Source organism: Denticeps clupeoides, chromosome 8, assembly GCF_900700375.1.
Source record: "Denticeps clupeoides chromosome 8, fDenClu1.1, whole genome shotgun sequence".
NCBI classification, from domain to species: Eukaryota; Metazoa; Chordata; class Actinopteri; order Clupeiformes; family Denticipitidae; genus Denticeps; species Denticeps clupeoides.
In genome coordinates this window covers 4,849,956-4,863,295 of record NC_041714.1, presented here as the reverse complement: position 1 = coordinate 4,863,295, position 13,340 = coordinate 4,849,956, and the positions used below count along the sequence as shown (strand labels likewise).

Below are 13,340 nucleotides of genomic sequence, written 5' to 3'. Positions count from 1 at the left end.
AGTGGTCTTAACACACACACACACACACACACACACACACACACACACAGAACGGCTTCCTGCCAGTTTGATTCCACTCATTCCTTTCTCTCCCTTTTTTGTGTGTGTTTCTTTCTTTTCTCACCCATTTGTTTTCTTACTTTTTTTTGTTGTTCTTCTTCTTTTCCCTGTAGATGTGGCTATAGGAGCCCCCAAGGAGGATGACTATGGTGGAGTCGTGTACATTTACCATGGCAGTGCCAGGGGAATCACTAGCAAGTACTCCATGGTAATCTGCCCATTCTTAAACCCTGTTCTGATGAAACACTTACAAAGCAGGATATTAAAGTTAGCATTAAGCAAACAAAAGGTTTCTTCAGACCGTTACTGTGGCGCAGAGCAGATGGTGAAAGTTCTAATATTACCTCTGCAGCTAACTGTTGCAGCCAAGGATAACGCTCGCCATCATTTATTGGCAAAGGATCATTCAGACTGAGCCATAAATAGATATCATCAGACCCATGTTTGATCTGAAAATACACGCTGTTTGAAGAAATAACAATTATCTGTGGTAATTAGAGAAGGTAATGAAATGGGTGGTAATATAATCCAAGGCCTGCAGCTCTATAGCTGGGATTTCAGTGACCATGCTGTACAATAATCGGCCATTAGCTATATCGATGAACACACAGACTCCAGGAAATGGCTGTTTCCTCAGCAGGGTTCCTGGTCAATTTGATCATCAATATGATTGATGAATGTGTGTGAGCGTGGTATTATGAATGTCTCTCATTGTGACTTCCATTTGCAGAGGCTGTCAGGACGCAGCATTAATCCGGCCCTGAGAATGTTTGGCCAGTCCATATCTGGGAATGTGGACATGGACGGAAATGAATATCCAGGTTTGGGAAGCTTTCAGACACACAACAGAATTACAGTTAGATTAAACATCATAATTCATCTGTTCAGAGGTTTGTAATAAGGCTATGAGACATGCACTTTGTTTCAAAGGGGGGAAAAAAAGTCTTGTTCTGAGTGACCATCTGAAAAGGCCTGACTGCTGTCTTAATTTTGAAGGCATTTTTTTCTTGACACATTCTCTTGTCTGAAGTCACACTCGTGATATTGTGGTATTTTGTTTACAGCATTCCACCATGGGCACTTAAGCTTTTCTGACAAACAAAGTGCCATATATATATATATGTGTGTGTGTGTGTGTGTGTGTGTGTGTTATTGGCTTTTACGGTATTAAATGTTTTAATGTGGTAAAACTCACCCACAAGAGTGCAGTTGCATCGAAAATATAGATGAATAGTTCAAGCAAGCAATACTAAGATTTCTTTTCATTGTTTTCACCTTAGACGTGACAATTGGGGCTTTCATGTCTGACAGTGTGGTTTTGCTGAGGTGAGTGATACATCCTTCACGTTTCTCTGTATATTTGGACACTATTTGTTGTCTGATAAATCAATAATTAGATATAAGACACAGAATGTGTTTAATTGGAACAGGTCCAGGCCAGTCATCACTGTGGACGTGTCCATTTACCTGCCCGTATCCATCAATATTTCCGTTCCCCAGTGCCACGAGGGTCCCCAACACCTAAACTGCTTCAATGTGACCATCTGCTTTCAGTTCCATGGAAAACACGTGCCTGGGCAAATAGGTGAGGAAATGAGGGAGCAGTCATTTCAAAAATGACCAGAGAATTACAGTTATGGTGTAAGTGAATTCATAATTGTTATATAATAGGCCGCATACTGTACACATTGGGTCAGCAGAACCTCAGTCAACCATGAGTGAGTGATCTTTCTACAGCCAGTGGGTGTGACCATTACTTATTTCTGGCTGGAGTAATTGGGTGGATAGGAAATCTACAAATGGCTGTACTAGTGGGTGGGGTAAAAGTCCAGTCAGAGGGTCCATGCGGGGGGCGTTTAGTGGAAACTGGGAGTCATTATGTATGGGCGTGTTTGAGCGGGAATAAGGGCCCTCTGTTAAACAGTCTGGCATTTACTGTGGAAAGTGCGAAAAGCTTGTATGTAGTGACACCTTAATGAAACGCCCTTCCCTTCCGTCGGTGGGGTGAGGTCATGGCATCCCTTCAGTTCATTTGGTCCCCTCCGAGAATTTTACCGGGGTAACACCCAGTGAGGGAGTTGCCTCTTTCCTCTTTCCCCCTCCCATGCATGTAGGGTGCCGTGCTTGGCACTGAACGGGGGCTTTATGGCAGCACTATTACTCGTTCCTGACCTCATGATAATAAATTCACGACTGTATCAGTAAAGAAATTGTGAAGTATTTTGGGACTTTCTGTTAAGTAACAGGAAATGTGGTTTTATTGGATGAGATCCCTTTGTGTTCATGTATCATCGCTGTGGATTTCAGTAGAGGAATTGTCAGTCTAGACGTTCAGTTAGCAATGTTCAGACAAAAAGCTCACTACTGTTTTTTTGTGCACCTTTTTTATTTAAGTATATCAAACTCATGTGTTAGTTTGAGACAGTGAGTCACGTCTAATGTCTGACATATTGCCTGTGCCCGTGGGGCTCTTCTGCTCAGAATTGCTGTATAACCTCACCGCCGATGTGGATAAGAGGCAGAGGAGCCAGCCTACTCGTGTGTACTTCCCCAACAATGGAGACCAGACAGCCACCGTGTCCCAGACGCTCCGTCTGGACATTCACAAGGAGGAGTGTTACCAGTACACATCCTACGTTAGGGTGAGTGCTTGTTTAACAGAGGCAGTGACAGCTGTTGGCCTGCGTATGTGTGTGTGAACCAACAGACGGTTTGAGTCCCAGCCATGGGACAGAGTTGTTTGTCCACATCCTGTGAACATTGGGGCATTTACCCTGCTTTGCAGGACAGTCTGTTATTTTTTCTTTTTCTTCCAGACTGTACAGTCGTACAGGGCAAACAAAAAATGTAACTATTTTTGTCATTTTGTCATCTATCTATCTATCTATCTATCTATCTATCTATCTATCTATCTATCTATCTATCTATCTATCTATCTATCTATCTCTCTCTCTCTCTCTCTCTCTCTATGCATTGTTATAGATAGATAGGTTATATCTATCTATGTTCTTTTTAATCTAAATGCAGTAATCATGGATCGGCCTGGGGGCAGACAGGATTGTTGCCACATAGTGACCCTATTGTTGTCTGTACTAATTGGCCCAGATCAGAGTCGGAGCCTCAGCATGATCGTGTGTCCTTAGGGCTGTCGTCAAATCACCACTTTTAGGCCCACACAGAGCATAAGAAGCCTGTATTTTTACGAGCCACTCTCTGCCTTTTCACGCTGCGAGAGATGTGAGGCCCAGACCATATCGTGCTACTACACAAACTCCTTATATATGTAATAAAAACAATTTCCCTATTGATGGTGGCTAGCTTTTAGTCTGCCATAAAGAATGGCTTATTCTAGTGACTTTGTCATGTGAGTTGGCCAGAAGAATGAGCTGAGCTGAAAATGCTGTATGTCATGCATGAGGTTGTACCAGGGAAATCTGGCTGGACGGGAGGAAGTCTGGTCAGTACCTTCTTGAACATGCCTGTGTGTTGGCTGTGCAGTTTGTTTGTGGACTGTGTACAAACAGGCCAACTGTTAAACAAATAGAAGTGTCTTTTTGCTTAACACATCCATCCAGTACCTCTGTGAGGCAAGTAAGGAAATACAAGCAGTTCCTGTAGGCTGTTGTCCTGATTGTATCCAGCATCCAGACATCAAGACCAATTTCAACCTAAATGGATGGCACACAAAAAAAAGAGACAATCCCATTTGTGTACCTTTGCGGGGCTGTGCACCAAAATGGCCTTTGCGGGGCTGCTGTTTACTTTTTTATGTTTCAGTTGAATAAACTTTCACTATAGCCATTTTGCAACACACTTTTTTTTTTATCTACACTTCTATTTGAGTGACAGACAAGTGGCCATCTCTTTCCCTAAGCACATTATACCCAAGTCTGTAAATTCATGCTATGACGACACTGAGCAACTCTCTGCAGTAATTGCCATACTTGCTGCCAAAACCAAGACACCATAGTTGGCATCTCTCGACAAGCTCTAATGTAGAAATGGGATAAACACACTTCAAATGAAGTCAAGAGAGCAGCTTAATTCTGCAATGGGAACTGGCTGCAGGCACCACACTGCAGTTTAGTCCGCCGAGGATGTACTCAGTATTGTTTGTGCACCAGTTTATATTGGACCAAAACAACGTCATTGTTCACGTAAAGGCCACATCTACCACCAAAGTGTCCTGGATGGCCTACATTTACATTTACAGCATTTAGCAGACTACCTTATCCAGAGCGGCTCACAGTCATTAGTGACAGGGACACTATCATGTGACTGTAGGACTATTTTTGCACAAACTTAACATGAGCCACATGCTAATGACAGATTGTTCACGCCACATGATTGTACAATTCTGTTGGATTTGGAAATATGACTGCGTTTGATGCTTGGCTATCACCCATGACCACGAGGTGTCTGGAAGTAGTTTAGTCTAGGCATGCCAGACATAGTTATCGTTGGATTTAGATTATAGATATCCCAGCATTTGGTATTTTGATTGAGAAGCAAACACACTGCAGCTAGTGTTAGCCGTCCTCGCTAGTGACATACAATTACTGGCATCGCACAGCATGGAGCATTTAACTGAACGCAACAAGCTGAGCAAGCCCACAGTCTCTGCTCTGATGTTCGCAGACCACCACATTACCATGAGCGGTCCAAGAATTTGGTAAAAAACAGAGGTAATTTGAAAAAGCTAATTATTCAGCTCAGAAGGTTTTAATTACTGTGCCAGCAGTGACTTTTCTAACAAAAGGGTCAGTGGGGAAATTGTCCAACGCTGTGTCAGAAACATGGAATGTGATCTTCATATCCGGCTGGCAGTTAACATCTCGGGCCATACGTTATCTTTCCACTGACACGTAAACAAACGCGCGTGGCCTATTAACCTTTTCATTTTTCAAGTTGACACCCAGACTTCGGGAGCATTTGCGCTGATGTGTTTGTTAGTAACGTGATCAGTTGTTTCAAGGAAAGGAGGCCGAGTCGCGATCGTCGCGCCAGGTTCGACCGGGGTCGCGGGTGGGGGGTGGCTTGTTTGGACGGACCCTTCATTTATCTAGCTGGAGTGTCTGCCCACATGAGGCAGGCCTCCCATTCGCTTGTGGAGTTATGCTAATGCAAACCAGCTGGGCCTTCACGGCGTCCTGTTGGGGAAACCTCGCCCCCGCCCCTCTGCAGCGCTCTGTGAAGAAAATATCCCATCCTACTACGGAAGGCAGCACCATGGAAACCATGCAAGCTTTTGTTGTGTCAACTGGACCCTGGCCCCTGTGCTGGAGCGTTTCACTGTAAAACTGCCATGTGACTTCCCAGCCAGTCCCATATTGTGTTTCTGTGGACAGAAACGTATATAACTTCTCACAGTTATAATGTATGAAGCATGGAGCACATGTTCTAGAAGTTCAGCACATTCTCCAGCATATGTTGCTATGTTGTTAAGATGTTCCAGTAAATGCACTAATATCCGATCAATTATTTAATAACTAAATTATTATTTATAACTTATTATTTATAATATATACAGGGTGGTAGTAGCCTAGTGGGTAACACACTCGACTATGAGCCAGAAGACCCAGGTTCAAATCCCACTTACTACCATTGTGTCCCTGAGCAAGACACTTAACCCTGAGTGTCTCTGTAACTACTGATTATAAGTCGCTCTGGATAAGGGCGTCTGGTAAATGCTGTAAATGTAAATAACTCAAGTGATGAGACTAGTTGATGGCCCCCACCTAGTTTTAGAACAGAAACAACACTAAAATGACTTTCCAGAATATAAATAATGATTACAATTTTTTTGATTATCTGCACTTGTTCAAACTTGACCCCAAATCAGCAGTGAATTAATTCGGATGGCATTTTATAACTGTGTGCATGGCTTCAACTGAATATACCTACTGTTGATTGAAAATAAAGGGAAAGGGAGGAGCAAGGGGGGGGGGGGGTTTAACAAGCTCTCCCTTCAGCCAAAAGAAATATTAAGTACCACAGGGTCAGTTGTGAAGATTTATAGTCCATAACTGGCACGTCTGGGAGTTTGTGTATGGATGGAATATTTTACGTAACCGTTGATCATTGTTATTGATGTTAAAATGTTGTTATTGGCGAGGGTAAAGCCACAGCATACCACACCTCCAGATGTTCTTTGTTTTGCGTATTTTTAGCTGAATAAATGGCATGCTCACAACACTTGTACCTCGAAACAAGGGAGGGGAAACATTGCTTTATAATTGTGATTAATGCGAGAGATTATGGCCAAAATCACCGGGGGCAAGAGACATGTGATGGAAGCTCATGTTTCTGTCATTTCCCGTGCAGTTGGCACATATCATCAGAGTTTACTATTTTCTCTTGGACTGAAAGTCTGAAAATAGCTTCAGACAGCTGGATGCCTCACCCGAGCAGTCAAATTGAAATAGTCCTCGTCAAGGCCACTGCAGGCAAAGCATCAGTACATGGGAGCATGTGCATGCAAAGGCACAATTCCATTTCCTTGACAGCTCCTATACTCTGGAGACAGGAAATTAATTTGTCTGTTTCTGGGCGGATTTTCAATGACAATTCGGCCAAGTAGTTTAATGTGAATCATACAGCAGAGCAGCATATGTGCCTTCATTATCCAGATAGGATGGAGAAATGAAATCACAGGTTGCCAGTTTGTGCATTTTAAAAATGCATCTTAGCAGTGAATTTCGAAAGTTTGGGATACACGTTAAGAGTAAATGCTCAGTCAGAATGTTTGCCATCAAAAGTTGATGGTAATTTATGAATGAAATGTTTTTTTAAAGTATGAAATAGAAAAATGAATATGGCCTGAAATGGTTTTCCAACAGTCTTGAAGGAGTTCCCAGAGGTGTTTAGCACTTGTTGGCCCCTTTGCCTTCACTCTGAGGTCCAACTCACCCCAAACCATCTCGATTGGGTTCAGGTCCGGTGACTGTGCATCAAACTATGACTGAACACATGTGGATTTATGTACTTAACAAAAAGTGGAGACCTGGCCTCCACGGTCACCGGACCTGAACCTACATTGAGCACAAGGACCTAAAGTACCTGAACCTTCTGAACGGTAGTGTATATGGGTTGCAGGCTCAGCATGGCTGTTAAGAGTGCGCTTTATGCACAAAAGTTGGTCTAAATTGGGCATCCAAATCCCTGCTTGCAAACAGTTGCCGGTTTATCTTTGGGCACTTGTAGTGGTGTTCCACATCTGATCCCTGTCAGTGTCACTAACCTTGTCATGGCACCGTGGGTATTTAGAGGACTGTTAATGCGTGTGTCCGCACAGGCCAAGTGCACCAGCTGTGCTGCAGTAATGGACGAAAGGTGAAGTCAGGCCAGATAGTGAACAATGACAGGTAGATGACATACGTCCATAAACAAGGTTTCGATTTTTGAGTGCTTGGTACGCAGAGATATCTGGAAAAATGGCGCAGCGTGAAATCAGCAACACATTTTCTAGCATGGTGAGTCAGTCTTATAGGGGGTTCCTCAGTTCTGTCGAAACACACAACTCCCACGATGCCGTTCCACTGGTTTCATTTACCCCTGGCCAAGAAAACTGATACAATGAATGTACATGACAGGAAGGTAATCAGCTCCAGCTGTCTCCCATTAAACACGCAACCCTCTCCCATACATATTTATAAAATGTAGGGTGGAAAAATAGCAAAACGTAAAGGGCCCACACCAGAAATAACACAGTGGAAAATCTGAACAGGTCCTGAGATGCAGGAAGGACGCCGTGTAGCTCAGATCACGTCAGCATTTGTCAGTCTGTCAGAAGTTCACAAGGTTGGTGTATTTTTGGGTATGGTTTTCTCTGCTGTAGTGTTTATGAGTTTACAGTAATGTGTGTCAACTCATGCTGGTCTCAGGTCTGTAGTTCGTTTTTTTTGTGTGTCTGTTACATTGTATAGGACAACAGTTTGATGACAGATTGCGTCATGCTCATGAATTGTATAAGTTGTTTATTAAGTATGTTTTATTTCATGTACATTAAGGAAAGGCGGAAATGACCATAGCATGTCATCGCACGGCCAGTCAGTTGTTCAACCCGCTGCCTCTAAACCTCAATGGCTTTTACACTAACAGTGATGTTTTCAATAACCAAATACAAACTAATCACTTTCTTTTTTATTTTCGGTTCATGGTTTAGAACAGCATTCTGGGATACAAATCCATTTTGCATTACAAGCTGTCAGGGCTGTCTAGTTTTGTGTTTTTATCACAGGCAGTGATGCCAACGCCTCAGTTTGACCTGCTTTGTTAAGAGAGTATGCCATGACTGCTGCTGAGATTATGATCTTTGTTGATTCAGTGTTTCACAGAGACCCAGATGAGAAGTGGTTCAGTCTGTAGCTCTGCAAATCCGTACTGTTGTATCTTCTCAACTGCCTGATTTTTTAAAATCTGTGCACAGTGACACTAAGAATAAACTTGGAAGTAATAGTGTCCTAGTTCTGCATGCAGTGATCTCATCCGCAACAGGAAGCATCTGGAATGGTTCTGAATTTCCAGGCTGAATGTACAACAGATAGATTTGCATTGACATGGCAAGATAGCAAACAGCGTTTATCATTCACAGCATGCAAACGTATTCCAAACATATCTCTTTACCAGACATTCACAATCATCAGATCAGGACAGATTACTGACTGAGAACTGCAATTTTTAAGGTCCCCTATTATGAAGGTAATGAAAGATACCTCCCCTTTCTCATGCTTTGTCCACCCAGAGAATTTCCCACCCCTCCCCTAAAAAAGGAACTCCACTGACTCCACCATGACTTCCTAACGTGCAAAGCATTGCAGCTACACACACCAAAATGGTACATCTCATTCTGGGACATCTCAATTCTGCACCATGGATGAATTTCGGAAAGGAAAATGAATAAAAGCAAAAAAAATGTCAGACATTAGACATGGACTTTGCTGGAGTTTATCTCTTCCCATTCCTACATCCTACTAGTTAAATAGTGCTGCATAGTGCTGCATCTGAGACACTAAACAGGGATGAATTACTGAACTAAATGGTCTTCTTTATCTCTTAGCAGTTCAGTCATAGCAGTAAAATGCATGGCCACGCCTTCCTACCCCGTATGTACATTGTTGCATGTGCAGTAGCCATAAACATTCTAATCGCTGAAGGCATCAGTCAGTGCTATCCGGCATTAGAAATGTATTTTATGGAAATTCCTGTTTGCATAAGCTGACATTATCACGATGTCACAGGAAGTTTGTGAAAGTCAGGAAGTCCTCAGACATGGTTGTTGTTTTTCTTTGGTTGAAACAACACACTCGACCATCCTGACAACAGTTCATTATCATGATGCCTCCTTAATTAATTTTCCGGATAAAATTATTTGATACGAATACAGTAACCTTCAAATTTTGAGCAAATACCATTCTGATAAGTACGACTAATTTTACATACAGTTAATTGAATGTTAAACCATATTACAATATAAATAAAATGAAACCAAATTTTGAAGAATTCATTTCTTAACCAAAGATTAATTATGAATCATTACTAAAGTAATGAATAGTGAAGTAAAGTGACAGTGTCACGAGAGTAGAATAGTTTGGAACACTGTTATGATCAAGAAAGTTACTACACAATGGTAGTAAGTGTGATTTGAACCTGGGTCTTCTGGTTTATAGGTGAGTGTGTTACCCACTAGGCTACTACCACCTCTGCATTTAATGAGCAGTGGGCAGCCATGAAAGGGAGCAGTGTGTGGGGACGGTAAATTGCTCAATGGCACCTCAGTGGCATCTTGGTGGTTCACGATTTGAACCCGCAAACCTTTGGTTACAAGTCCACTTCCTTACTCGCTAGGCCACCACTGCCCCGTAATGAGGTTCCACTGGTCTGCAGTGGTCAGGGATTACAAAAATATTGTCCAAGAAAGGAAAACCAGTGCATCAGAAGGCAAGAATGGTGCTTTAACCAATGTTCTAATGGGAAACCTTGGGTCCTGCATTCATGTTACTTTGAAACAGAGACAGTATTCCCTGGTGACGAAGCTGTCTTTCAGTAGGACAACACGTCCCGCCACACTGCAGACACGGTTTAGTGTATTGATGTGGGCCTCCAAATTCTCCAGATCTCAATCTGATAGATTATCTGTGGACTGAAAATCAAGTATGATCCATGTAGGCAGGAAATAAAGGATCTGCTAGTGACAGCTTGGTTCGGTATGCTTCTGATGTCTAGTGGGGTACAAATATGCTATATTTGGCATGATGGGGACACAATGTTACGGCTGATTGGTGTACTTGTTTTCACACAAACACCTTCACATCAAGTCGTACAACAAAGTGTTTAGAGATGTTATTTGTAAATTATTATGTGATATGCTTTGCATTGGGAGGGTTCTGTTAGATGGTGGAGAAGCTGATTGAAGCCATACTCCCAACAGACACCTTCTTCCCAAACCCCAGTCAAGGCTGCTTCCATAAAAGGATCTGATCCGAATCCTCTGCCTGCTTTTTTCTCAAGCTGTTTTTGCTCAGTTTTAGAGCATCGCATGTGTCCTCGCTTTGACTCCCTGCTGCACTGCCGGATAAGGTAACGGCCAAGGAGCACAGGGGAAGTGACTTGGGCTCCGGGTCGGAATTCTGGGAATGGAGCAGTGGCAGTGGACTCTTCCATTTGCTGTTCTAATGAAACTCTCCCCACTCACTCAACATTGGATGTACGTTGCATGTTAATGGGTGGCCCACAAACGGAGCGCACAACTGTCCCTCCAGGGAGAGGGATAATGTGTGGTCCATCCGCCATGACAAGCATTTCAATAAACATTTGCTACAAAGAGCTTATCCGGCATTTAAGTCTGTCCTTATTTATTTGGTTTGAGTGAAGAGCTAATTTCCATATTGAGTATTCTTGGCTTGCTATTAATTTCAGTGTTGAATATGTTAGTCACACTGAAGCTGAAGCAACAGGTTTCTCTCGTTTGGCTGATGCAATATTTAGTGGAACATTTTCCATTTATCAGCTTGCAAACAGCAGAGCATTGCACCTTAACGCCCATGTTTATAAAGCCCAGCTGGGTTTTTCACATTGCAGCGGTGAATGCCTTTCACCTGATGCTGCGCACTCATAAAGCTGCACTGTAATTTGTGTTAATGGGGACATCGGTGTAGTGAGAAGCTCAGCCAGCGATGTTGTTTTTTTGGGGTTTTTTTTTTTTGGAGTGGTCCCTATACCTAACTTCTGCATTATAGGACAGATTGTTTGTGAGCTTTGGCACTTACTGTGTAAGAGTCGGTTTAGCTCTTAAAGTTTCATTCTTTTTTGTATGTGTGAATCATCCACATGATGATTGGGAAGTAGGATAAAACTCATGTGGAACAAGTTTCCTGTCCGTCCAACTGATATATATCATATTTTAACACATAGTATACACATCTTCAAGCAGCTGAGCTTTTCTGTACGTTCGTGACTGTGCTCATGGGAAAAATTCCAGAAGCCCTCATGAGGTTTTATAGTGAAACAGAAAACTGTGCGCTTGTCCAGCTTCAGAAGAGTAAAAAAAGTGACAGTGGCCCCAGAGTGGATCAGTCTCACGCTCCTCAGACAGGCGCTGACACACCGGCACAGCTCTGACGTTCGCTGTGAGGCGCTGAGGATTTGTGAGTTATGTCTGAGACTGGAACACTGGGAAAACCAAATGGGCTTTAAGTGTCTTCCATTTGGTTTACCAGCAGTCTCAGTTTCACAGCATGTCAGTGTAGTTGAGTAGATCAAACGTTTAACCTGCCCTGACTTTAACTGGTGCATTGCTATTATAGTAGCTCTACTTTTTTTGGTCAACCTGAAATGTATTTGGAAATCGTAGCATTGTGCTTAAGAGTGTATTTTTAATAAAGTCTTTTAGAAGCTTAATATGCTAAAGCGATATAATAGATGTAGCCCTTGTGGCATGTTTGCTAAAGTCACATCAAGTATTTTACAGAAAAAAATGGATTTAAAATTGCTCCCAATAAAGTAGTACAAACATTGTTTCAGCTTACGACAATGTGCCAAAGCGCACACAAAGTCTGCAAAGTTTTAAACTGCTACTGTATGTCTACATGAGACGATTTGGGTTCCTTAATAAATGTAATTGCATAATATCAAATTCAAAAACTGCCCGACCTGGCAACACTGAGAAAACCAGCCCCCTATACTTGTACCACAATACCACTTGTTTGACTAATGTAATCTATGCTCTAGACATTGCAGAACCACGTCCAGAATAGCAGGCCTACTGAATCTTACTGAATTTGCCAGTCCTCAGTACTGTCTTACATAACATTTGCAAAAATACCACCCTAAACCTTACAGCCTAACTTATCACCTCACACTTGTTTTGTTATAATGTGTGTGCACTCTTTTTGTTGTTAAGTGGAGCACTTTTTGTTTCTTTTTCCTCTTTCAGCAAATACATTAAATGTTGTACAGTACGGTACGCCCCAAAAAAACCCAATTGGTTCCAGATGGGGCTCAGAACAAGCAAAACTGTGTCTTGAGGATCTGGCAGAAAAAGTTGCGTCATTGTGCTGAACTCAACAGGAAGAGCAGACCTGGGCTTTACTACTGGATGTTAATTTCTCATGTAAAATGGGGGGAGGTGGAGGTCTCAGGAAGCCCTTTTCCCCGTTCAGTCAGCATCTCACAATGCAGGCATATTATCAGGCTGGACAGATACAGTACTGTTCCTGTTAACACAAAATACGCTTTACCGTGGAAGTGAAATGGGTTCTTGAAAAGCATTTACAGCATTTACATTTACAGCATTTGCTGTAAATGCTGTAAAAATGCTGTAAATGCTGTAAATGTAAAAGGGTACTAGTTGGAATCACCTTTTTTTTGCCTTTGGTCTAAACACGTTTTAAAGGAAATGTTCCTTGAATGAACCCAAGTTAACCAAATATTCTTACTAGAATCATCTGGAACCAATTATGCATAAAAACTATAGTGTGAGGCTATATTGATATTTATCAATACGTACCATTGTATGATAAGGTCATATGGTCTTATTTGCTTGAGTGCTACAGGGTGGAAGCATATTTCTCTGTTACTTTTCTGAGAAAATTGCCATTTAATGTACTACATTATAGGTCTAATAACTGCACTTCACGCAGCTAACCCTGAAAAGTGCGCAATCCATCTCCACTGATACAGTCAGAAAGCAGGAGCAAGTTCCCATGACCGACCCTCAGCTCGTCTACATGTGCGCTTCACATGTTTATTAGCTGCTGGAGCGGGATGGATGCAGCGCTCTG

The 13,340-nt window shown here is 42.3% G+C and overlaps 1 protein-coding gene across 1 annotated transcript in view; it reads left to right on the top strand.

The window, feature by feature from the left end:
- Positions 1-13,340, top strand: part of itga9 (integrin, alpha 9) — a 52,404-nt gene that overhangs the window by 17,364 nt on the left and 21,700 nt on the right. Inside the window, exons 11-15 of the mRNA XM_028988535.1 lie at positions 174-268; positions 791-881; positions 1,341-1,386; positions 1,491-1,645; positions 2,542-2,702. Of these exons, the coding sequence (XP_028844368.1) occupies positions 174-268; positions 791-881; positions 1,341-1,386; positions 1,491-1,645; positions 2,542-2,702 (548 nt within the window). The remainder of the gene's footprint in view (positions 1-173; positions 269-790; positions 882-1,340; positions 1,387-1,490; positions 1,646-2,541; positions 2,703-13,340) is intronic.